At 47.0% G+C, this 27,393-nt stretch overlaps 1 protein-coding gene across 4 annotated transcripts in view; it reads right to left on the reverse strand.

Moving 5' to 3' along the window:
* The window catches only part of MED14 (mediator complex subunit 14), a 164,672-nt gene that overhangs the window by 67,365 nt on the left and 69,914 nt on the right, over positions 1-27,393 (reverse strand). For all 4 annotated transcript variants that reach the window (XM_082244540.1, XM_082244538.1, XM_082244539.1 and 1 more), the window contains exons 15-20: positions 15,454-15,588; positions 14,467-14,543; positions 7,056-7,216; positions 6,826-6,972; positions 6,653-6,744; positions 2,098-2,250 (exon numbers count right to left, since the gene is read on the reverse strand). In XM_082244540.1, the coding sequence (XP_082100666.1) occupies positions 2,098-2,250; positions 6,653-6,744; positions 6,826-6,972; positions 7,056-7,216; positions 14,467-14,543; positions 15,454-15,588 (765 nt within the window). The remainder of the gene's footprint in view (positions 1-2,097; positions 2,251-6,652; positions 6,745-6,825; positions 6,973-7,055; positions 7,217-14,466; positions 14,544-15,453; positions 15,589-27,393) is intronic.

Consider the following 27,393-nt stretch of genomic DNA (forward strand, 5'->3'; position numbering starts at 1 on the left):
TTTTAAAGCCTCACGCACTGCATTGATAAGTGCGTCTACCAGCGCTGCGACCATGGAGGAATAATCCTCACCATTGGATGGATCAGGGGGTGTGATATTAAATCCCCCTGGTCGGGTCACGTCCACGGCGGGATACGGCTCAGAATCAGATGAGACAGCCTGAGTAGGGGAAGGTGGGGGACGCTTCCTCCAGGGCCTTTGCCCACACACCACTTCCACCAGGGACACTAAGGACTGCAGGACCACCGTCAGAGCAACCATAGGAAGCTGGGGTTCCGAGGGATCTGCCACCTCCATAAACGGGGTCAGAGGGGGCAATGTGACCCTGAGGCTCCATAAGGAAAGGAAGACCTTGCAGTACAAAAACAATCTTTTGACACCACTAAAGGATCCCTCCAAGGATCAAGGTACCTATCAGCAGAGAGAGAGAACAGGGAGCCCCAAGGACTCACCCTACAGATCACAAGAGCGCCAAGAATTTGGACCCAGCATCACAATGGACGCCATTCCTGTTCATTTGTCCCGGGCACAGAAAAAGGAAACTGAAGAGGAAGAGGAGTAGCATCGGTATCCCCGAGGCTTCGGTCATCTCCAGTGTCTCCCGGACTAAGGGAAAATGGCCCCCGTGACATTGGGCTACACAAACATGGCCAAAAGCTGGAAACCAGCCAGACTAAGGGAAAATGGCCCCTGTGACATCGAGCTACACAAACATGGCCACCAGAGACCAGCCAGACTATGGAAAAATGGCCGCCATCAGCACCAGCATGCTGCCAGGATCTTCCCTGTGCCCTCTGCAACGCTGCATCCTCTGCAAGGGCACCCCTCCTGAAGGTAGGACACATGTTAGGGGAGACACCGTTGCGCACTCAGCGCCGCTCTCTGCACTGGGACCCCTCTGCAAACCGTAGGGCATGCACCTAGGGGTCTCCTACACTGTAACCCCTTCAGACTACCAGGGCAGAATGCACACTATCCCAGGACCCTTACAGAGTAGGGATAGGTCACCAGACTCCTGGTCCAGACAGAGGGAAAAGGGAGTGGGGGAAGCCCACCTCACTGAGGGATTTTTAAGGATGGGAGGAGGGAACATGCAGGCAGGTCCGACCATCCCTGGAGGTTTCCTGCATCCACCCCAAAAAAAAAAAAAAAAAAACGCCAAAAGGAGAGAGGGGAGACTGTACTTACCCTTCCATGGTGCGGGTAACGCTCCAGACAGAATCCGAAGTAGGGCAGCGGTCGGCCAAGGGACTGCTGCGACTCAGACCCAACCACGGGCGTATGCAGCCCTACAAGACGTTTAACTCACAGGCCAGCCTCTGTGAGGCTATGTCGTGGCCGACCAAGTGCGTAGCTGTGGTCTGCACGCACTCGCTGGCTAGGGGAGACCACTGGATCTAGATTATGCAGCCCGTCGCTCAGCCTGGCAGCTGATTGTAGATCTCCCGAGACAGAAAACAAAAAAGATATAAGGAAGGAGAAAAAAATTGCTAGGACCAGAGATTCCAGCCAGGAGCCTAGGTCCTTACTCCTGACTAGACAGATTAAAACAAATTACCTAGAGCAGGGGGGGGGGGGGGTTATATAACCAGGTGTTTTTTGTTCTGCCTAGAACTACTCCTGGAGGAGGCAATATAACCCAGTAGTTATGATTTACGGCCCATGGGCGTAACCAGGTGTTTTTTGTTCTGCCTAGATCTACTCCTGGAGGAGGCAATATAACCCAGTAGTTATGATTTATGGAGCTCTTTGTCTCTTTGACGAAAGAGAAACATGGTTTATAAATTTTTCCCAGAGTTTAGCAATGTTGATAAACATGTTTTGACAGCTGTGAGTGAGCAAGGAATGGCTCTGCTCTGTATAAATCGTGGAAATGCTGAGTTAGGATCGTGAGGGTGGGTGAATCGAGATCGCAATTTTTTTAACGATTAATCATGCAGCTCTAAGAGGGATATATCTTTACTGTAAGTTGAGATCAGCAGACTTTCAAAATTATACTGCCATACCAACATACTGTATAAAAAGCTTGCTGAGGTGATCCATCTTAAAAGTCTATCCCGCGGTGTCAATAAAAAACAATCCATTTAAATAACTTGCCTGTAACAATTGTACCACATTTGGGACTTTGTTGAACATTTCTTGTAGCTGGTGAAGAATGATATTGTGACAATTACTACAACCAGAGTTCGGTCCGGTGGTCCCAAGGGATATGTGAAATTTCTGGTTAATTGAATTCCACTGAATACTTATCTGCAATGTAGAAAACAAACACTTGAACAGTAACAAAACAAAAAAAAAAAAAAAATCAAGACAAGTACACCATCTATTTTCAAAATGTTCATTAGACTCCCTACTGCAGATTAATCAAATCCATAAAAAAAAAAGAAGCATGGAAAAGAAAAAAGGTAGAAAGGTAGGCCATAAAAGTCTGGCAAATCTCAATTAATATAACTATAGATTATGCCAACCACAGGACTGCTCCCCTAATCACATTATCAGTTCAGGTAGAGGGGTGGAAAAAAAAAAATAGCAGTTTACTACTCCAAGTAAGTCTGGGTAGAGTGCCTAACTTAAAAGCCCTGAAGAAGGCAGGAAGACACCCTCAAAACAATCTGGCATTTCACAGACTTTTGAGGAAATGGCAAAACTTTAAATATCTTCTTGTCAGATCATTTTACATTTCTTTAGAGCAGTCAAGACTGAAGTCCAATAAAACACTGCAAAAGGGCTTCCATTCAAATTATCTCCAAACCCAATCTGATCCAGGGCGACCAGAATCAATACTATAGAAGTGATTGTTAGCAAAATAGGGACCCTTAGCAGGGTGAAGGATTTAAACTTCCTGCTAACAGGAACTTCATGCTAACAATATATCGGCACCGATAAGAGTATTGCTGTCACGCTGCTCTACATTATATAAACTGTTTTTGCCCTGGTAAAAAATGATAATGAATTGATAAAAAAACAATTAAAACCAATGTCTCTTGCTTTGGTTTAACAAATACATTATTCTGTGAGGCACAAAAAAAAGAAAGAAAATGGTGTTTTTGACATGCCGTAAAGTCCATTTCTCTGATGTTCACTGACAAACACAGCTCCTGATATTCATAACCATTGGGTTATACTGCCCCCTACAGGAGTAGGACACTAGGCACAAAATAATTCTGGTTACACCCATGGGCAGCCCCAGGGGGTATACTCCCTCTCTCTGCTATAGCCACTCAGATTAGTTTCAAGCAGTGTCAGGAGAATTATAGCTCCACAGAGGGGTGGGTGCTGTGTCCGTCAATGAACATTAGAGAAATGGATTTTACGGGATGTCAAAAATCCATTTTCGTTCATTGACAGACACATCTTCAGATCTTCATAACCGTTGGGACGTCCCAAAGCAGTATTAAACATGAGGGGTGGGAACAGCGCAAAAAAAAAAAAAAATTCCCAAGGCTAAACAGTAGCCAAACAGGCAAAAGGTGCTCAACCAAAACCCGCATGCAAGTCCGGAGGGATGAACATTTGTTTTTCTGGAGTTTGTCCAGAGAAAGGAACACTCTCTGGGCTAAGGCTGAGCCCAAAGTCAGGCCCAGATAGTCCAGCTCTGTGGACGGAAAATTCAGAATCCAGCCAAACTCCTGCAGAGTCAATATTGTGATCTTCAGGTTCTCCACCAGAGCAGAGGGAGACTCTGCTCGCAGGAGATTGTACAAGTAGCCCAGTACCGCGATCCCCTACTGGCGTAACAAAGCTAGCACCGGTGCCAACACTTTTGTGAAGACCCGAGGAGCAGATGAGAGACCAAAGGGTAATGCCACAAACTGATAATGCTCCTCTCCCACAGCAGAGCAGAGAAAACGCTGGTGATTGCACATATTGGAATGTGAAGGCAGGCATCCTTGACATCGATAGAGGCGAGGAAATCTCCATTGGACTCCATTTGAACTTCTGTACCAGCACAAAGCAGTTTAGCGCCTTGAGGTCCAGGATTGGACGCACTTTGCTTTCCTTCCTGGTAACTGAACAGGTTTGAGTAAAAACCCTAAAAACGTTTCGCGGTCGGAACCGGGACAATCACCCCTTGAAGGAACAGGTCTTGTACTGCCCCAAACAGGCCTTGTAAGCGGTCTGGGAACAGGAGCAATTTGCAAGGAAAAAACCTTGCCGGGGGACAAGATCGAAACTCAAACTTGTAGCCGAACCGAATGACTTTGTGGACACACTTGTCTTGCACCTGGGAAGTCCACGGGTACGGAAACAAGCAAAGACGCCCCCCCCCCCCCCCCCCCACCGATACGGGTAAGGGTGCACCTTCATGCAGAAGGAGCCTTGTCCACGGGTCTGGAGAAGTTAGATCTTGCTTTGCCAGACCAGGTTAGTTTGGATCCTCCAGAGGCGGCCCTGAAAGGCTTTGAGCCCTTGTCAGTCGACCCTGAGGAATGAAAAAACGTATGAGCTGAGAAGGAAGGCCCACGTCTATGACGAGGTTCTTTGCCCCTAGTAACCTGCGGAAGAAAGGGTAGCTCCAAACAGCCAATCTCCTTGCAAGGGAAGATCAGTCAAGGCCTTTTTTGAAGTCTGATCCGCAGATCAGCACAAAAGACACTCCGAAGGACCACTGCCACAACAGAGAGGCAAGCCATCAGGGGAGCCCCAGCTCAGCAAAGGAAAGGGGAAGCTGTTTCCCCTCCGGGTCACGGTGTAGGAGCTTAGCCCTTTTGGTCAGAATTTGCGACACTAGGGCAATGGTGAATATTGGTGCCATTGCCGATTCAGCCAGTGTCAGTGTGTACATAGTGCGGACCACAGCCTCCGCCTTCCGGTCAGCCGGATCCTTAAAAGCCGGGGACTCTTCAACCAGAACCATGGTTGCCTTGTTTAATCTGGAAACTGGAGGGTCAACCACCGGTGGCACAGTCCACTTCTTAAGAAGGGACTCCTCATAGGGGTAACGCCTAGTAATGCTCTTCATGACTCCACGGGGACACTTTGGCCGTCTTCACTCTTTAGCGACAATTCAGTCAAAATAGGCAGGGAAAGAAACCCCTTGCCGCTTTGCATGGCTTGTGAGTGCCAAAGGGCACCTGCGCCTCCGTTGCAGCTTAAGCTGCGTCCTCCATCTTCAGGGTCTCACACACAGATACAAGCAGTGCATCCACCAGCACCTTTTCGTGCAAGGTCACAGACATGGAGGACTCATCTTCACTAACAGAGAATTCCAGGCGTGTGGTTGCAGACCCAGCAGGGTGACCCACGTTTGCGGTGGCCGAATCCGATTCAGGATCTGATGAGGCAGGGGTGCTTTTTGCTAGCCCGTCGCCCACAAGCCACCTCCACCCGGGACACAGGGGACTCCAAGACTGCCATCAGTGCATAAATGGATGGTTGGGACCCCGGAGAGCCCCGCAGCCTCAGAGGGGATCAGGTGGGGAAATGTGCTCCAAAGACTATATGAGTCATCAGGGGGACCCCTCAAAAAGTGTAAAACACTGCTAAGGGACATTCCCCAATGTGCTGGCAGCACCACCAGGTCGCCAGGCACAAAGCACCAAGTGATCCTCAGCAGAAAGGAGGAGGACCTCACCAGACTCACCACCCACAGAAACAGGAACTTGCAGCCACCAGGAGAATCTGCACTACACGTGCGGCGATCAGACATTAAAATAAGCCAGGAGTAAGCACCAGGGGATGAGGGGGGGGCTCCCACCGCCAAAATAGCCACCCACAGGGCTCCACTGTCATGGCCGCCGCTTTTTCCAATGGAAAACCACAACAAAATGGCTGCCGGACCACACAAACATGGCCGTAATGTACAGAAACACACAGAATACAAAAAAATGGCAGCACCACAAGGCTTACAGGGACCGAAGAGGGAGACCAGGTCTCAAGGACAGATCCAGACAGGACAGGGCGCCCTGGCAGGAGTCCCTACCAGGGTCAAACCTCCCACGCACAGTTGATTGTCCGGTCGCGAAAGCCACCCATCACCAGCCTTGGACTGCCCATGGGTGTAGCCAGAATTATTTTCTGCCTAGTGTCCTACTCCTGTAGGGGGCAGCATAACCCAAAAAGTTATGAATATCAGGAGCTGTGTTAGTCAATGAACATCAGAGAAATGGATTTTATGACATGTCAAAAACACCTTTTTTTTTTGAGCCTCACAGAATAAATAATTTTTTGTTAAACCAAAGCAAGAGACATTGGTTTTAATTGCTTTTTATCAATTCATTATTTCTTACCAGGGCAAAAATGCAGTTTATATAATGTAGAGCAGTGTTTTAGTGTGACAGCAATACTCTTATCGGTGCCAAAATATTTTTAGCATGAAGTTCCTGTTAGCAGGAAGTTTAAAGCCTTCACCCTGCTAAGGGTCCCTATTTTTCGAACACTTACTTACACGCCTATACTCAACACTACTCAGGTCTTTATACACAGTTTTTATATTCAGGAACTGTCATCAAGCTTCTAACATCAGTAAATTATGACGCCTGTGTGCATAGGGCCTAAAAGTCAATCCCACAACTATTTACACTGTACGCACCGTGTAAATATTCTTAAATGGTTTAGCAGACAGTATTTCAAATTTTGACACACAATGGCCCTAAGAAAAATAAATAAAAATACTATAACCACTTAAACTAATAAGGCACAATTCACCTACCGAGCTTCCCTTTGTTTGTCCATAGCACAGAATTAGCTTGCGATAATTATACAATCGGACCTCAGAAAACTGATTTAAGTGATGAGGTATGTCTTTGGAAGGACAAGAAAAAAATGTTAGATTATATTCACAAGTGAATGCTCTACTTTCAGAATAATCAAAAGAAAGATTACCTTGTAAACACTTTGAAAATTCCAACACACATTCATATAACTGAGCAATACTATTCCAGTCATTTAGGAACATTTCCACTACTTTCCTTCCTCCTACAGGTTCGGACAGGGGGTTTTCATAAGTTAGGTACACGTGTCGTGTCGGACCTAGCAAGAATAAACATATACATTTTTCAGATACGGTTACTAAATGTGTAATAAGCAATGTGTCATGAAAGACTGCACCATACCCTGTTCCCTGGAGGCGGCACTGTTAAGTGGGCAGTTTGCAAACACCAGCTCTGCAACCCACGTTCGGTTATTCCTGCCTTGCAGTCGAAAAGTGCAATCGAGTAGAGACTGTTCTAGTGCTTTCTGTGTTTCCTCACTTATCCCTTTACATGGAGGAACCCTTTAGACAAGAAAAAAAAAAAGTCAGATGCTTCCCTAACATTTCGCACAGCAAATCATTTTCACATTACCAGATCGGTCAAAAATTTGTAACTTCAAGACCTAGATAAACGGTTATTCTTAGTAGTAGCTGTAACTAGGGATGCACCGAAATGAAAATTCTGGGCCGAAACCGAAAATGCAGGATGCCCTTGGCCGAAAACCGAAACCGAAAATGATTTTTTCCCACAAATGAGATAGAGAGAGAGAGAGAGAATAGTTGATAATTTATATGTGGCACATTGATATCCAGAAAAAACAAGTCACCAGTGACTTGAGAGAACATGCTGGGACTTGTAGTCCTGCAGCCATGAGAAACTGATGTTGAATGCTATACTGTTTCTATAATCACATTATCCCTGATATTAAAGTCATTTAACAGGAAATTATAAAATGAAGCTAATTACACCAATGAGCATACTTGTCACTGATATGATAACCCAGCAGAGCGATGAGTCTCCTATAGGCAGACAGACAGACATCCTTTATCAGTATGGAAGGAAGGGAGAGAGAGAGAGAGAGAGAGAGAGAGAGAGACAGAGACCCCAGCATTAAGCTATTTCTGGGAAGTCAGGAAGGAGAGGTGTCATTTTTTTTTTTTTGTACAGATCTCTTCTTATTGAACTGTATGTGACATGCAAATTAAATGCATAATTATGATGCAGGTGTTTACATAAAAGCAAGGGAATTGTTTCAGTGATAAACATGTGTGCGGGGCTTTCTGTGAGCTCATCAGTGCAGCAATGGCTTAGGCTGTGTGGAAGACCACAGAGTATCTTTCCCATGGTCTCCCAGAGAGTGTGTTCATTAGCATCAAAGGTTCTGCAAAAGGCACTTTGAAAGGCACCACTAACATTAATTGGTAAACAGGATTTTGAAGTGACTAGTGATCTGTTCGACAGAAATGAATATGTCTTATTATTAGAATGTGTCACCTGACATCAAATTTACAGCACCCATTCCTGGTTTTTGTCCGACTATTCTGCTAAAAAAAAAAAAAAGTTCTGATCATTTTCTTTTGTGTGCGCTGCTTGAGCAAACCCAATATTTTTCTTGTGCTGGATATATGTGAATGAGGCAGTGCATGCACTGGCAACACTCATGATCTAACAGCAGGTGGCATGGCTTTTTTTTGTCCTAAGAAAGGGATTAGAGACTTGGGATGCAGCTGTCCCATATCTAGCTCTGCTCCTAAACCCCATCAGAGTGGGGGAACTGTCTCCCAGAACACAATGTGGGTGCAGCCTCTTCCCTCACATTCCCAGGAGCACCCTCTGCCCACTAACTTTCACTGCTAAACCTTAGGACCACAGCAATAGTTCTGTTAAAAATGGATTTTTGTAAAATCTTACCGTAAAATCCTTTTCTCTTAAGCTCATTGACAGACGTAGTCCTCGTTGATTAATAACAACTCGGGTTATACTGCCCCCTACAGGAGTAGGACTAGACAGGAAAGAAAACGTTCTGGCCACACCCTAGGGGCAGTCCCAGAGGGTATATCCTCTCACTTCCTGCTACAGCAAATCAGTTATGTCACAAAGCAGTGTTTAGAGAATTTAACCCAACACAACTCAAAAACAGAGGGGCGGGTACTACGTCTGTCAATGAGCTTAAGAGAAAAGGATTTTACGGTAAGATTTTACAAAAATCCATTTTTCTCTGTCGCTCATTGACAGACGTAGTCCTCGTTGATTAATAACAACTCGGGACGTCCCAAAGCAGTACCACAAATGAGGGGTGGGATGACAGAAATCAAAATCCAGAAGGCCCAACCGGAGCCAACCAGAAGCATCAAGGACTCATCGAGCAAAAAGATGAGACCTAAGTGAAACACCCAACAAACCATTGAGGTAGACCAACAGTCTCCTCAGATTGCGGCCTGCAGAACCTTGTGGCCAAAAGAGGCATCTGACGATGCCATCACATCAACTAAATAAAATGTTGTAAAGGTATGAACCGACGATCACGTCATCGCCTTGAAAACCTGGATCGCTGACGCCTGATGGCGGAAGACCCAGGAGACACTAGGCGCCCGAGTAGAGTGCGCCTTAACAGGGAACGGAGGATTCCGACCCTTAATAGAATAAGCCTGTACACCACCGTCTGACTGGTCCATCTAGATATGGTTGCGGCAGACACAGGCAACCCCCTTCAAGGGCTATCCGTGATTACAAAAAGGGAGTCCCTCTTACGAAAACAAGTTCGTAGTAGTCAAGTGTATCCTTCTGAACCCCATCCAAGGAGTGTAATGCCAACTCCCAAGGATGGCTAGTCTTAGGACACGGGGAAGGTAACACAATATTTTTATTCAGATGAAAACTCTGAAAACCACTTAGGAAGGAAGGATGGATCAGGAAGAAGAACCACCTTATCCCTATGAACCACCAGATATGGGGAACGTCAAGATAATGCGGCCAGTTCTGACACCCTGCGTGCAGAAGTAATGGCCACCAAGAAGGCCACCTTCTGGGATAATGTAAGCAAGGGAATCTCCCTGATATCTTCAAAGAGAAGTTTCTGAAGAACCGACCACACTAAATTAAGATCCCAGGCGGTAATGGGTGCGCGCACTGGCGGAGCCAGATGTCGCACCCCCTGGATGAAATTCCGCACCAAGGAATGATTAGCCAAAGGTTTCTGAAAGAAGATTGCTAACGCTGAAACCTGACCCTTGATAGTGCTCAAGGACAGTTTCTGCTCAACCCCTTGTTGCAGACAGACCAAGATTCGGGTCACCGAAAAGGTATGTGGGGGAAATCCAAAAGATTCACATCACGCCATATAAGACTTCAATGTGCTGGAAGTCGCTTTCCTTGCTTTAACTAGAGGTAGGAATAACTGAAGCTGACACTCCCTTGTCCTTCAGTACCTGGGTCTCAATGGCCAGGCCATTAAGCCAGCGATTGTAAAGCAAGATGGAAGATCGGTCCCCGAGACCGCAAATCCTCCCTGAGAGGAAGTCTCCAGGAGGCGTCCGCGACTGGCCTCACCAAGTCGGCGTACCAGGCTCGACAAGGTCAGTCCGGAATTTCCAGAATAACTGGAATTGCCTCCACCTCTATCCTGCAAAGAAGTTCCCGCAGTAACTTGAGAGGATGGAAGGCATGCTGTAGCTGATACTGCTCCCACGAGGCGATCAGCGTTTCTGCTGCGTCCGCTAGAGGATCGCGGGTGCGAGCTACAAACCTCCGCACCTTCCTGTTGAGCCAAGGTGCCAACAGATCCACATCCGGGGTGCCCCAATGAAGGGACAGCTAGTGAAAAACCTCTGGATGAAGAGGCCATACCCCTTGATGCAGAATCTGATGGCTGAAATAATCTGCCTGCCGATTTCCCACCCCCGGAGTGAACACTGCGGGGAGATCCGGAACAAACTGTTCCGTCCAATGAAAGATGCTAGTCGTTTCGATGGCCACCAGGACACTAAGTGCCCCTTTCTTGACATAAGTCACGACCGTGGCATAGTGCGATTGGATCCGAATCGGGCTGCTCTAGAGCTGCTCGTTCCAGTAAATCAGACAAAATCTGATCGCTCTCAGTTCCGATACCCTATTGGTAACCTGGATGCTATCGGAAGGAATGACTTCCCCTGGTTGAGCATCAGAGACTTCCTGGTCCGCTCGCTCAACCGGATCAGATTGTCCAGGAAATCGGAATTCTGATTCCATTAGAAAAAAATCTCCTTCAAGAGAATTCGGGTATGAGACTGGGTATACGGTACTGCCTCTAAGAAGGCCACCATCAGTCCCAGCCAATTGACGGACAGCAACATCCGAATCATTGACTGAACCTTCTGGAGTTTCTCCGCAAGAAAGTTTCTTGCCCAGGATGTATCCAACATTAGGCCCAGTTCAGTCACCTGGTGGGAACCAGGGATGATCTTTGGGAAAGCGAAGAAAACGCTGATGTCCTGCGATGATGGGGATTTAAGGATAGGCATCCTAAATGTCTATGGACGCCAGGAACTCCCACTGTTCGGATGGACTCCATCTTTCCCCAAGTCCAGAATTGGACGCACCTTGCCCTCTTTCCTGGGCATTGTGAACAGGTTCGAATAGAACCCCTGAAACCGTTCAATGTTAGAAGGGAAGAATCGTACCGGTGGAAGTGATCAAAACTCGATCCTGTATCCTGACCGTATGACCTCGCGAACCCCTTAGTCCGGGGTTCTGGCAAGCCATGGATCCGGAAACCGGTGAAGACATCCCCCCACCCCAGAGATGGGTAGGGGCACATCAGGCTGTATTCTTCAGGCTTGGCTGAGCCGGACTTTTTGTTTAGCCGACCAGTGCCCTTTGAAAAACCCTCTGAAGGGGCTTTGGAGGGTTTCGCCTTATCGCCCGCCCTCGCGGAACGAACAAACACTTTATGAGCAGAAAGGGAAGGTCCTCGTTGGTTACGAGGTCCTCCTTATTCTAACAGTCTGTGGCAAGACAGCAGGTGCTACCGTCTATCCTTTAAAGAGGGATTCCTCAAACGGATAGCGCCTAGCCATGCGTTAGGAAATAACAGGGGTTCGTTTCAAAACGACCCCATTTGGGTAAAGGAAAATCCTTCGCCCTTTTGGTAGGCTAACAAGTACCAAAAAAGAATTTCAGTCTCAGCTACCTCTGCCGGTGTAACCTCAAGACTAAAGGTTTCCCGGACGGACACAACTAGTGCATCCACCACTCTTGTGCTATGGCGGAGGCAGAAACGTTCTCCTCACTGCTGAGGAGACATTACCTGAGACAACAGCCCCATAAGAGGGACCTGCAGCTGCATTGACCAGCTCCGAATCCGTATCTGAAGTATCAGATAAAAAATAGGGGTAGGCAGGGGGTCGCTTCTTGACCCCCGTCCCTGACAGGCCACCTCCACCCGGGATACCAAAGACTCCAAAACTGCCGATAATGCATTAAAAACAAGTGGGGTACTGGAGGGTCCTGCGGCCACCTTGAGGGGATCAGGTGGGGATAACTATGCGGCAGGGTCAATGATTATACAAGACATTTGGCAGCGACAAAAAATGACAAAGTAAAAAACTTTTTTTTTTGTATCCCCCAGTCGCAACAGCGCCCCTCAGTGTTACCTGCCTTTTTGGACCCCACAGAGAGAGAGAGGCCCCAAGGCTCATCCCTGATGCACAGAAGTTTATCAGCTTGCTCAGTGCTGTCCTGTTACAGACAGGAAGTCTTTGGCCCTTTTTCCTAGGTAAAGGAGGCGGCTCCGCCCTTAACACGCCTTCCGGCGCCTCCCCCTGGCTCCACGAGGTGTTTGGTCACCTCAAACATGGCCGCACCCATGCTGGAGACACGAGGCTACGCCAATATGGCGGCCTCGTGTGCTCTGCAAGACAATGGCGGCGGCCTGTTAGGATAGCGGCGGCTTAGCAGCGGCCTGCGGGATGCTGTATTCGGCCTAGCGGCCTGCGGGAGTGCATCGGCCCCCCAAACTTCACCCTGGATGGTGATCAGCCTGGCCGGCGGTACCGGACCCTGGCGGGCCGCATGCGGTCCGTGGGCCGTCGGAAGGCAGCCTGCCCTAGCTGGAGGAATGCGATCTGGACTGCAGTTATACATGCATAGACATCGCCCTGTGAACCTCTGACAGGTAGGATACCTTATGCTACCACAGTAATATTCTAGTACTGCCACTGACTTCAGTCATCTTTACAGTTTTGAAATGACATTAGATTGTCAGCTCCCAAACCAAGCCTCCTGGTTTCTTGTTCACAAAAATCACACTCAAATAGGGGGATCTGTGACATGTTATAGGATAGAGGGGAGACCCATCCTTACCATTTCAGAGAGGGGCCCGCGTTCACCACAAACCCGTCAGGGGGAAAAGGGGGAACATACTACTCACCATACCGGAACCAGGCGGGCGCCAACTCCTGACAGTACCCCTCTCTACCGGGGTGGGAGGGCTGTCGACCAATACGGACGCCGTGACTCATGGTCATTGGCGTTTAAGCGAGACATTTAACTCGCAGGGTCAGTCCCCGTCCAGTGGGACTATGTCGCGGCCGACCCAGCGCGGAGCTATGGTCTGCACGCGCTCGTAGGCTGAACTGGGGTGACCACTGGATCTCAACATCCAGCCCGTCGCCCAGTTCCAGCTTTCTTGCTTGAAGATCTCACAGGAACACTGGAGAAAAAAGCGGTCTAAAAAAATCTAAGAAAAAAATCCTGCCAGGACTGAAGATCCTAGCAAGGCATCTAGGTCCTTACTCCTAACTAGACAGAAAAAAACTGATTTGCTGTAGCAGGAAGTGAGAGGATATACCCTCTGGGACTGCCCCTAGGGTGTGGCCAGAACGTTTTCTTTCCTGTCTAGTCCTACTCCTGTAGAGGGCAGTATAACCCGAGTTGTTATTAATCAACGAGGACTACGTCTGTCAATGAGCGACAGAGAAAATACTTTACAGCACCCATAGCCAATGCTTATCATTGCTGAGAGAGAGATAACATTCCTCCTCCCTCGGCAGCACACAGCACCAGAGCACATGAGAGAGATAGAGAGAGAGATATCATATTACCCTCCTCGGGAACACTGAGCACACAGCACCAGAGCACATGAGAGAGAGATAGATATTACCCTGCTCAGCAGCACTGTGCACATGAAGGAGGAGGTGGGTGGAGCCATTCTGCAATAGGCACGGGGGAGGACGAGGATCCTCCTCTGCTGTGCAATGTGCATGCTGGGTCTTCTCCTCGGAAGTCACTGGACGGAGGAACAGAGCAGTCAGCGGAGATGCTCGTCTGACAGGGAAGTGAATGGCTCACTTCTTACTACTATTTGCAGCCATACATTTTCGGCATCTTTAACCCCTTTTCGGCCGAAATGGTATGGGCACATTTTCGGCCGAAATTTCGGTGCACCACTAGCTGTAACATTTCACCATAAAACAGCCCAATGTCAGTGTAAGCATTTTGCATCAGTCTATGAAAAGCCAAGAGTGACCATACCGGGGGAAAATAAATGTTAAGTGATGCTTTCTATTTTGAACATCACTTGCTATCTCATAGGGCACAAAAACAAAAAGTCTCCAGGAGTAATACAGAGCACAATTAACTAAAATGGCACCACATCCATAAAGATATATAATGAACAAAAAATTAGGAAAAAGGACACTATGATGCCGCACAACTCCAGAAAAATTAATAATAAATAACTTCTGTGATGCAATTGACAAATATCCATGACATAATATATTTTCTTTTTCTTTACCTTAGTACTCGGATAGCATGACTAAAGCCATCCCCTTCTATTTGTACACCTTGATGAGGAATGTTCAGGCTGGAAAACTGCAGAGACAAAAAAGAAAAAGTTCCAACATGAAAGAAAAAATGACCTGTCTAACAGTAGAGAAAATATAATGTAACTGGATAATTCATTCACAAAACCTCCCTCCTTTCACGGTAATCTTCGCATTCTGGGTCGGGCACTGATGTTGGAGAGAATGCCTGGCTCGCAGTCTGCGCTCTAATTCATCCCAAATGTGTTCTATCGGGTTTAGGTCAGGGCTGTTCAGGCCAGTCAAGTTCTTCTACCCCAAACTCGCTCATCCATGTCTTTATGGACCCTACTTTGTGCACTGGTCCAAATCATTTTTGGGGAGGGGATTGGTGTGGGGTCGTTTTTCAGGGGTTGGGATAGGCCCCTTTGTTCCTGTGAAGGGAACTCTTAAGGTGCCAGCATACCAAGATATTGTGGACAATTTCATGCTCCCAACTTGAGGAACTTGACTGGCCTGCACAGAGTCCTGACCTCAACCCAATAGAACATCTTCAGGATGAATAAAAGCGCAGACTGCGAGCCAGGCCTCCTCTCCATCAGTGCCTGACTTAACAAATGCACTTCTGGAAAAATGGTCAAATATTCTCTTAGACACACTCCTAAACCTTGTGGACAGACTTCCTAGAAAAGTTGAAGGTGTTATAGCTGCAAAGGGTTGGCCAACTTAATAACGGGGGTGTGTGTGTGTATGTGTATGTGTATATATATATATATTTTTTTTTGTGCTAATGAGGTGTGTAAACAGGCTTTCCACAGAAGGTAAGAAAAAAGTGGAAAGTTTGAAAAAGGGGCCTAAAGTTGGATCAAATACAGAATACTTATATACATAATATATTTTTAAAACTTGCGTTTTAAATCCTGGTCACAATAGTATTAAGACAGATATAGCAATACAGATCTAAGAGCACACAGACACACCTCCATTCGAAGTCCAATAAACGGCATGTTGGCATCACACATGGCCACAAAGTGAGCAAGCACTTTATTAAAGGCACACATTTCCCCTGTCCGCTTTGGCTTCTTGGATTCTGGAGAACCCTGATCTCCAGAAAGCTGCAGAAGAAAAAAAAAAGTGCTGTAAGTCATAAAATAAGTAATAAATTATCTTTTGAAGGTTTTAATGAAAAAAGTTTAGCTGCAATCAATAAATATATGTACAACAAAATCAACACATGTACAAACTAAAAAATGGGAATAAACAAACTACATGGGTGGGCAACAGCAATAAAATACTAATAGGCCCAGAAGAAACAACAGAACTAGGGACTACCTGCAGTTTTTTTGAGCCACCTGAAAGACCCTAGCCCAAAGCTGGCATCAGAAGCGGCCTGAACTTCCACCTGGTAAAACTTAGAGAACATATGAACAGAAAACCAATGCAGGCTGCTTGGCGGCAATACTTGATTCCTCCCTGATGATCACTGTCTGAATAACCCTTTATCAGATGACCCTCCAGTCAGGGTGTTTTGTGCTGCAATCAAAAGAAACCCTTCTTGGCATCTGAAAAGGGATGAGCCTTAGGCTTCTTCTGTTGAGACAAATGAGTACTTTGGCACAGAGTGGTAAACTTTGAGTAAAAAATAAATAAAATAAAACAATGGTAATTTTCCCAAAACTTGGGGCAAAATATAAAAAACTCCATGGACTCAATATGCCTCTCAGCAAATAGCTTGAGGTCATTTGGGTGGTGTTTGAACTGTCCTGGCATTTTATGCCCAATAATAGAAGCTTATGCCACACATCAACCACTCTAACCACTTGAAGACCAAGCCTTTGTTTACACTGAAAAATACACTGTAAACAAAGACACTTTGTTTACATGAAGATGTATTTTCTTTTTTTACTAGAAAATTACTTTGAACCCCCAAACATTATAGATTTTTTTAAAGCAGAGGCCCTACAGAACAAAATGGAAGGTGTTGCAATTTTTTTTTGTCACACGCTATTTGTGCAATTTCCCAAATGCAATCGTTTCGGAAAAAACACGTTAAATATCCCCTATAATCGCAAGTAGTGACAGATACTCTTTTTTAAAAAAAAAAAAAATGGGGTCTATTAGATCTCTCCCCTGCCCCTAAAGCATCGGACCACACCAGGATTGGTGTGATAAAATTCTTTCCCAATCTCCCAATGGCCCGGTTTATATCCGACGAAACCGAAGTCATGAAATGCTCGTACCTTCAGGTATCTTAGGCCATAGAGATGATTGGAGACATTCTGGTCTCCAATCAGCTCTATGGTCAGCTGACGGAACCACCGGCTGCAGTCTCGGGTTACCCGATGGGACAAGAGAGCCTGAGAAAACCGTGGAAGGTGGCGGGAGAGGTTCCCTCTTCCACTGCTTGCAAAATCAGTCTAGCGGCTAATTATCTTCTATGATTGCTTTTACATGAAGCCGACCGACCGCTGGCTGTAAAATATGATACCAGAAAGTGTGTAGTATGCCCACCATTAGACCTCCCCGCATACGCCCACTTCTTATAAGGGCATACAATGTTCTTTTTTTACGCCTTCAGTCCATGGGCTGAACGAGGAAAAAAAAAAAAAAAAAAAGAACATAGCAGATTCCGCCCCATCCCCAATGCGTCACCATATATGCTTTTTTTTTTTTTTTTTTTTAACTGTGGTGGTGAAATCACCTCCTACAGCACTGCAATCATTAATTTACGTCTATGTTGAGAGCAAATGCTGTTGCTGTCAGAACAAACAAATCAGTGCTGCAGTTGATGGGCATACCTGCAAAGCAAACAATGATTAACAATAAAACGTTACAATATAATAATATACAGTACAGTAAAACACTAGAATGGTGGTATCTGCAAACAAAAAAAAAAATTGGATTTTTGTCTTACCGTAAAATCCTTTTGTCTTATGTTCATTGACTGACACAGCTTCAGCATCTTCTTGACCACTGGGTTATGCTGCACCCTACAGGAGTAGGACACTAGGCAGGGAAAAAAAAAAAAAAAAAAAACTTTACCATGCCTATGGGGCAGTCCCAGGGGGTATATTCCCACTTCCTGCTATAGGCACATAGTTTTGTTGTAAGCAGTGTCAGAAGAAAAAACTAACCCAACTCAATAGAGGGGTGGGTGCTGCGTCAGTAAATGATCGGAGAAAAGGATTTTACGGTAGGACAAAAATCCAATTTTCTCTTTCGTCCATTGACGGACACAACACCAGAATCTTCTTGACCATTAGGACGTCCCAAAGCACCATCAAAATGAGGGGTGGGAAAAACGCAGTAAAAAAAAAAAAAAAAAAAAAAAAATCCCTAAAAGGCTAAACCTAGCCAACCAGGTAACAAGCTCAACTAACAACTAGAGCTCACCTGAAAATTACACCCTCAAAGAGGACTAGTCCTCTCAAACAGCACCCTGCAAAACCTTGTGGCAAAAGGCAGCATCCGCAGGTGCCAACACACCCACTTTATAAAATTTTGTGAAAGTGTGCAGACGACCAGCCTTGCAAACCTGCACCACTGACGCCTGATGACGAAAGGCCCAAAAGGCACTAAGCACCCTTGTAGAATGCGCCTTAACAGGGAAAGGAGGATCCTGACCCCTAATAGAATAGGCCTGCACCACTGTCTGCCTGATCCATCTGAAAATGGTCGCAGCAGACCTGCCTGCCCTCTACAAGGTCCATCCGTAAGGACAAATAGTGAGTCCCATTTTCGAAACAACTTCGTCACTGCCAGATACACCCTGATTGCCCGAACCACATCCAAGGAATGTAAGGAAATCACTTTAGGGTGTTTAGGCTTAGGACACAAGGAAAGCAACACAATGTCTTCATTTAAATGGAAACCATAAATTACCTTAGGAAGGAACGACTGACAGGGACAAAGTATTACTTTGTCTCTGTGGACCACCAGAGGGGAACGACAAGACAACGCAGCAAACTCCGACACCCTGCGTGTGGAAGTAATAGCCACCAAGAAGGCTACTTTCTGTGTCAAAGTGAGCAGAGGAATCTCACAAATGCATAGCCAAAGGGCATTGAAAGAAAATCACCAAGGCTGAAACTTGAAGGCCAAGCGTTGATCTACCCGTTTGGAGGAACTCCAAAATTCTAGCCACCGAAAAGGAACAGGGGAAACCCCCCAAGCCTCAACACGCAATATACGCTTTCCAGGCATGATGGGAAATCTTCCTAGAAGTAGACTTTCTAGCTTTTAACAGAGTGGGAATCAACGATTTCGACACCCCCTTATTTTTCAGCACCTGGCTTTCAATAGCCACGCTGTTAAAGCCAGCGACTAGAAAGCAGGGTGGAAGATCACTCCATGAGCCAGAGGATCTTCTCTGAGAGGGAGTCTCCAAGGGACGACGGCGACCAGCCGTACCAGATCTGAATACCTGAATCATGACCGGGCGCCCTTGCAGACAATCCGTCCAATGGGTCAGGCAAAGCCTGATTGCCCGAAGTTCCAGCATATTGATCGGCAGTATGGACTCCTCCAGAGTCCAAACCCCCTGAGCAAAATCCGTGCCCAAGACGCCGCCCCACCCCCGGACAAGCTGGCATCTATGGTGACCACCATCCAGTACAGGGGAAGATTTCCCTGTCGAAAAGCAGGGAAGCGAAGCCACCAAATCAGGGACCCTCTCGTACCCTGACTCAACAGGATTACATTGTCTAGAGACTGTGGATTCTTGGCAAGAATCTTCTTTTGCAGAGGTCTCATATGGAACTGTGCAAATGGAACTACATCAAAAAGGTGGAAACCATCAGGCCCAGCACTTGCATTCAAGTCCTGAGAGATGGCCTCCTGTTGACAACAGGAGCCGAATCCCATCCTGCAACTTCTTGATTTTTTTCCCCCGGAAGAAACACCCGGGCTGAGGCCGAGTCCAAGGTCAGGGAGTCCAGCTTTGTGGATGGAACCAGAGCAGATTTTTGGAAATTCAGTTTCCATCTGACCTCTTGCAGGGTTCTCAAAATGATGTCCAGGTTGTCCTTTAAGGCAGTAGGAGACTCTGCTCACAGAATGAGATCATCCAGGTACTCCAGCACCACAATCCCCCGCTGACGCAACAATGTTAACACCGGGGCCAACACTTTTGTAAACAACCGAGGAGCTGAGGCTAGACCAAAAGGGTAAAGCCACGAATTGATAATGCTCCTCGCCCATGGCAAAGCAAAGAAAACGCTGTTGCCCGACATATATTGGGATATGAGAGTAAGCATCCTTGATATCTATGGAGGCCAGAAGATCCCCTTGATGAAGAAATGCCACTACCCTGTGAATGGACTCCATCTGGAATTTTTGTACCCGCACAAAGCGGTTCAAGGCCTTGAGGTCCAAGATCCCAGTTTGAGTAAAATCCCTAAAAACGTTGCGAATCGGGAACCGGTACAATGATCCCTTGTAGAAGTAAGTCTTGCATCGACCCGAGGAGACCCTGCAGGTGATGTGGGGACAAACGCGGGTTGGAAGGGAAGAACCTTGCCAAAGACCGAAACTCGATCTTGCAAACGGATCGGATCAGCTCGTGGACCCACCTGTCTTAAATCAAGGAGGTCCACGAGTCTAGAAAAAAAGCGAAGACGTCCACCCACCCCGGGTACGGGTGAGGGCGCTCCTTCAGGCAGAAGAGGTCAGGTGTGGCAGATGGTCACGGGCAGATGGGCAGGTGTGGCAGATGGTCAGGGGCACACGGTCACGGGCACATGGAGACGGGCAGATGCGCCAGATGATTACGGACAGATGCGCCAGATGATCACTGTAAAAGATGTGTGACAGGTGTTTTCATTGTGTTGGGGAGACTAGCTGGGTGATAAGTGAGTAAAAAGCAGTAAAACAGCTCAATACTCACTGATCCGCTCTCCTCACTGTGTGAGGAGAAGCAGAGCCGATCGCCATTACGACGACTGTGTTGACATTACATGATTAGACACAGCCATCATGAGATCAGGAGGGCCAATCACAGAGCCCTCCTGCTAAGCAGTGTTGCACTGTGTCCTGGGGAAACAGGCACACCAAAAACTGCGCGTGCATGCGGCCACGTGATCTCCCTACTGAAGGACATTCAGGAACATCCACTCAGAAGGAGAAAGCTCCCACCTGGCCATTTATATGCATTGGGCGGGTGGGAGGAGGTGAATATGCACATTTTTTAGGTTTGATTAAACTTTATATGCAACATAGGATTTTTGCACTTTTCGTAAAAATCATTTTCGTGGGAGTCCATTGAAGGGCACAGGAATTATTTAACCTTCAGATTATACTGGTGTCTACAAAACAATTGGACATTGGGGTGGGTACAACTGCAGGCCAGCCCAGAATAACCCCCTCTGACAACCAGCATGCCTCAGTTTTGTAGCAAGCAGCACACCGAGAGCATGATTAAAAAACATGGGGGTGGGACCAGTTTGTTCTATTTTCATATAGTCCATTCAGGGAAACAAGAAGTGCTAAGCCTTCGGGATGACCAAAATGAGTCCAATTGAGATGTGGATAACAAAGCAAACAAACAGTAGCAGGGCCAAGAAAAAGAAAAACAAAAGAATTAATGCCCATTCACACTAGGGCGACTTATGAGGCGACTTGTGTTGCCCCAGGTCGCCTGACATAACAAAAGCAATGTTAATCAATGAGTGCCGTCTTAATTGGCACTACTGAAGTCGCTCCGACTTCATAAAAGGGTCCTGTACTACTTTGAGGCGACCTGTGATCCGACCTGTCCCATATACTTCAATGGGAGTCGCCTCCTTATCTTAATTGACACGACTTGTGATCCGACTTGTGATCTGACTTTCCATAAAAATGGTATTGAACAAGAAAAAAAGAGCATTTTTCTTATAATTTTTATTAAAACAACACAATGTCTTCATTGAGATGGAAATCAGTTACCACCTTAGGAAGAAAAGACTGATAAGGTCGGAGTACCACTTTATCTCTGTGGACCACCAAATAAGGCAAATGACAGGACAGCGCCGCCAACTGAGACACTCTGCGGGCAGAAGTAATCGCCACCAAAAAGGCAAGCTCCTGGGATAAAGAAAGCAGAGAAATCTTCCTAATGTTCTCAAAAGGTGGCTTTTGAAGAACAGAAAAAAATCAGATTGAGATCCCACGGAGGCACCAGGGATCTCCTCGGGGGAGCCAGGTGACGCAAAAAGTGTGAAGCAAGGTATTAGCAGCCAACAGAAGTTGGAAGTAAATAGCCAAGGCCGACACTTGGCCCCTGATAGTGCCCAAGGCCAACCGCTGCTCAACCCCTTTTTGTAAAAAGTTCAAAGCCCTAGCTATAGAAAACAAGCGAGGGTGCAGCTGCAGCGATTCACACCATGAAATATACGATTTCCACGTACGATGATAGATCTTCCTGGAAGTCAACTTCCTGGCCTTCAATAGTGTAGGAAATCGCAGAGTCAGAAAGACCTCTATCTCTCAATAAAAGAATAAAAAACTGAGACGGAAGTCCCAGCAGGAAACCTAGGTCCTACTCCTTCACTAGACAGAAACAAACTGGTATGCTGGAGCAGGGTGTGTGGGGTTATGCCTATAGGGACATACCCCATAGGCGTGGTAAACTGTTTTTCCTTTCTAGTACTACTGCTGTAGGGGGCAGTATAACCCTATGGTATAAGAAGCATAACAGCTGCGTCTGTCAATGGACGATAGAGAAATTTCCTTTTAATGAACTGAAGTCGGACAGATGGAAAAAAGACCAACGTACCTGTTTTAGTAAAAAAAAAAACGGACTACCTATGCCAAGAAAGAAGTTCTGTTTCTCAACATGACTATCAGTTCAGAAATTCACCTTGCAGAGATTATAGCAAGAAAAGAAAACAAAAAAAAAATTAAAAATAATAACACCTTGTGGTTGAATTGGAAGGAGAAGCTACACGAGAGACTTATTGTACAAAGATATTAATCTGTAAAAGAGAACAAAAGTGAGAGGCCAACAGTCTCTGAAACAAAAAAGGGCAGAGACCTGACCCTTGATAACGCTGGGAGCCAAACAATGGTTCACACACAGCTGAAGGAAAGGATTCACCCTATGGACAAACTCCTGGGAGACTCACACCGTGTGACGTATGCCTTCCAAGACCGCTGACAAATCTTGCACAAATGGGATTTTTGTACTTACTGTAAAATCCATTTCTCTGAGTTCGACGGACACAGCGCTCCATAAATAATAACTACTGGGCTATATTGCCTCCTCCAGGAGAAGGATTACACTGAACAAAAAACACCTGGCTACGCCCATGGGCCATCCTCAGCTTGGTATAAAAACCCCCCTCTATGCTCTAGGTTTTCAGTTTAGTAGCAATGGATTTTATGGTAAATACAAAAATCCAATTTTCTCGTTTGTTCATCGACGGACACAGCGCTCTATAAATCATAAATACTGGGACGTCCAAAAGCAGTGCCAAAACGAAAATAAGGGGGGGGATAACCCAAGGCTACACATAAGTGCCCTTAACCAGAACACAGGAGCCCCGTCTGAAAAAATAGGATTTTTGACTTACCGTAAAATCCATTTCTCTGATGTTCATTGACGGACACAGCTCCTGATATTCTTAACCATTGGTTTATGCTGCCCCCTACAGGAGTAGGACACTAGGCAGAAAAAAAAAGTCTGGCTACGTGTATGGGCAGACCCAGGGGGGTATACTCCCTCTCTCTGCTATAGGTACTAGGTAAGAAGAATTAGTGTCAGAAGAATTGCAACTCCACAGAGGGGTGGGTGCTTTGTCCGTCAATGAACATCAGAGAAAGAATTTTAGGGTAGGTCAAAAATCCCATTCTCTTTCGTTCATTGAAAGACAATTGGGGCGCCCCAAAGCAGTGTTAAACATGAGGGGTGGGAACAATAAAAAATTCCCAACGCTAAAAACAGTAGCCAACCAGGCAACAGGGGCTCAACCAAAACAACTGGAGCCCACCTGAAAAAAAAACAAACAATACACCCTCAAAGAGGACCAAGTCCTCTAAACAGCAGCCTGCAAAACCTCGCCCAAAAAAAAGATCCATTTTATAGAACTTTGTTAAAGGGCACTGATGACCAGGTGGCCACCTTGCAAACCTACGTCACCGACGCCTGATGAAGGAAGGCCCAGGAGGCACTGAGCACCCAAGTAGAGTGTGTCTTAATAGGGAAAGGAGGAACGTGACCCCTGACGGAATAGGCCTGAATAACGGTATGTCTGATTCATCTGGAAATGGTCGCAGAGAAAGCGGACAACCCTGTTCGAGACCTATCCGTAAGCACAAATAGTAAGTCTGACTTCCTAAAAGACTCCATAGCTGCCAGGTACACCCTAATTGCTCGAACCACTTCCAAGGCATGCAGGGCAACTTCCTTTGTTTTTGCCTGGGACACAGGGAAGGCAACACGTCTTCATTCAAATGGAAATCAGAGACAACCTTTGCAAGGAATGTTGGACAGGGGTGAAGAACCACCTTATCTCTGTGAACCACCAAGTAAGGTGAGCGTCAGGATAACTCCGCCAGTCAACACAATGTCTTCACAGTCCCACCTTCTGAGACAGCTTAAACAAGGGAATCTCCCGAAGAATCTCAAAAGGTAAACTTTTGGAGGATCGAAAGGACCAAATTGAGGTCCCAAGGCGGCAACAGGGCCCGCACTGGAGGAACCAAATGGCGAACACCCTGAAAAAGGGTACGCACCAGGCAGTGTGTGGCCAAGGGTCATTGAAAGAAGACCGCCAAAGCAAACACCTGGCCTTTGATGGTACTCAAGGCCAATTTCTGTTTAACCCCCCGTGAAGGAAGGTCAAGATCCGAGCCACCGAGAAGGAGCAAGGATAAACCCCAAGGGACTCACACGACACTATGTACATCTCCCACGTACATTGGTAGATTTTCCTAGAAGTATATTTCCTAGCTTTTAACAGCCTTGGAATCACCGATTCAGACCAACCCCTACCCTTCAGTACCTGGCTTTCAACAGCCAAGCCGTCAAAGCCAATGACTGTAAGGCCCCTTTCACACAAGCGATCCGATCAGATCCGCCTGTCAGTTTTTTAGGCGGATCTGATCGGATCCCCCATGCATCCCTATGGGGCAGCGGATGTCAGTGGTGACATGTCTGCTGACACCCGCTGCCATTCACATCCGATCCTGTCCGTGAAATCTGGAGGGGTGGAAACCCTATTTTCCATCCGTCCAGGGGACCGGATGAGAGCGGACAGGAGGTCCGCTCTCATCCGATTCCCCCATAGAGATGCATGGGCCTCTGACATCTCCCTCTCTGCACACAGAGCAGAGGGGGAGATGTCACCTTCCTGCTCAGCAGGGATCTGTGTTTAAGATTCCCTGCTGAGCAGCACGGATCCGCCTACGGAGGCGGACCGTGGGAAAGAGCCCTAACGCACGGTGGAAGATTGGCCCATGGGACAGCAGATTCCAAGAAACGTCTACGACCAGCCACACCAGATCAGCGTACCAAGACCGGCGAGGCCACTAGGGTGACCGGAATCCCTTCTGCCTCAATTCTGCATAGAAGTCTTGGCAGAAGCTTGAGCAGAAGAAAGACTTCAATCAGATGATACTGACCCCACGGGGCCACCAGAACCCCTGTGGCATCCGCCAGAGGATCCCGTGACCGTGCCATGAACCTCTGCACCTTTCTGTTGAGCCGAGACGCCAACAGATCCACCTCGGGGGTGCCCCACCGGAGACATAACCTCCCAGAGAAGATTTGAAAGATCTATTTCCCTTATTTTCCATCCCAGAAGCCCAAAATAATTTTCTATGGGCTGACAAGGAGGGCCCCCGTCTGTGATGAGGCTCCTTCCCTTTCCTTGACTGTGGCAGGAAGGTACTCTTCCCCACCGTGATATCATTAATGATGTCATCCAGGGTAGTCCCAAACAGGAGAATGCCTTGAAAGGGCAGATCAATGAAAGCTTTCTTAGAGGCTTGGTCTGCGGACCAATTCTTAAGCCACGGCATGCGCCTAACCACCACCGCTAAAAAAAAAGAAAGTTTGGGCAGCACAGGAGCTGTATCCAAAGCTGCATCACAAAAAATGTAGCCAATGAACCAACTGGTCTGCTAAATCAACATAAGCAGCGGGGACCTGCTCATGCTCACCCCCCAGGCCCTGGCGCAAAAGCTTGGCCCATTCAGTTAGGGTCTGAGACACCAGGGCTGAGGCAAAGGCTGGCAGCAATGCTGTCAGGACCTTCCCTGCGCCCTCTGCAACACAACACCCTCTGCAAGGGAACCCCCCCTGAAGGTAGGACACACGCTTAGGGGAGACTCCGCTGTGCACCCTGCACTGGGACTCCCCCTGCACTATACCCACACTGCAAACAGTAGGGCATGCCCCTAGGAGTCTCCCACACTGGGACCCCTCCAGACTACCAAGGCAGGACGCACGCTATCGCAGACCCCAAGGGTCTCCGCTGCACCCTCTGCCCTGGGACCCCCACCAGACTCCAGGTAGGTGGGAAAGGGAGTGGGGGGGGGAGCCCAGCTCACTGAGGGATTTAAGAATGTGAGGAGGAAATGAGCAGGTCCGACTGTCCCTGGAAGTTAGCCGTGTCCACCCCAAAAAAACGCCAAAAAGGGGAGAGGGGGGACAGTACTTACCCTTCCAGGGTGAAGGTAAAGCTCTAGAATCCTCGCCACCGAAGTAGGGGAGCTGTCAGCCAAGGACTGCTGCGACTCAGACCCAAGCCGTTGTATGCAACCCTGCGAGACGTTTAACTCGCGGGGCTAGCCTCTGTCCATGACGCTATGTCGTGGCAGACCTAGCACATAGCTGCGGTCTGCACGCGCTCGCTGGCTGGGCTGGGGGGACCACTAGATCTAGATTATCCAGTCCGGCAGTTAATTGTAGATCTCCCAAGAGAAGAAACAAAAAAATTGTAGAAGGAAAAAAACAAACAATATGCTGGGACCAGAGATCCCACCCGGGAGCCTAGATCCTTACTCCTGACTAGACAGAATAAAACGGATTACCTAGAGCAGAGAGGGGAGGTTATATACCAAACTGAGGGCGGCCCATGGGCGTAGCAGGTGTTTTTTGTTCTGCCTAGTCCTATTCCTGGAGGAGGAAATACAACCCATTAGTTATGATTTATGGAGCGCAGTTGTCCATCGATGAACGAAAGAAAAGTACACTTCCTAGCAATTAACCTCGTAGAAATCAGACTCTGAGATGCTCCTGTCCCTCAGAACCTAGACTTCAACTCTCCTGCTGTTAAGGCTCGGTTAACAATGTGAATTGGATGCATTTTGAACTGCATCTGATTTGCATAATATGTGAACTGGACCGGCTTGTAATGGAGCCAGTTCACACAAGTACGGGGCGGCTGCGGCCTATCTTTAAAGAGTCCTGTGCGATTTTAGGTCGGGTTGAAAAAGTAAAAATTCGCACCTGAACCGGTAAACATAACTGCCCCAGACTCCTTTTAAAAACTGACTGCAAACCGCAGCCGGACATGTGTGAACCTAGCCTAAAAGTCAGCAACCATGTTAGCACTAGCTATTCTGGCAAATCCAGATATCAAAGGCATTAAGGTGGTCTCCAATCACCACAAACTCTGCCTATTCGTGGATAATGCCCTAATGTTCGTCACCTCACCTTGTACTACTTTACCCAATCTGATCTGTGCTCTAGATCGTTTTACCTCTATATCTGGTCCTAAAGTTAATCAACTAAAGTCCTTGCCACTCAATGTTTCATATCTACGGGAACTCTACCCCTTCCAATGGGCAGCCTCATCTCTCCCATACCTTGGCACCAAACTCACCAGCGAACCAGCCTTTTTATACCAAACTATCTCCATCTATAGACTCTTATGAATACTTGGCAATCTTTTTTGCGTTTCCTGGCAGGGTCGTATGGCTGTAAAGATGTCTTTATTGCC

The sequence above is a fragment of the Pelophylax lessonae genome (assembly GCF_965119305.1).
Source record: "Pelophylax lessonae genome assembly, chromosome: 2".
NCBI classification, from domain to species: domain Eukaryota; kingdom Metazoa; phylum Chordata; class Amphibia; order Anura; family Ranidae; genus Pelophylax; species Pelophylax lessonae.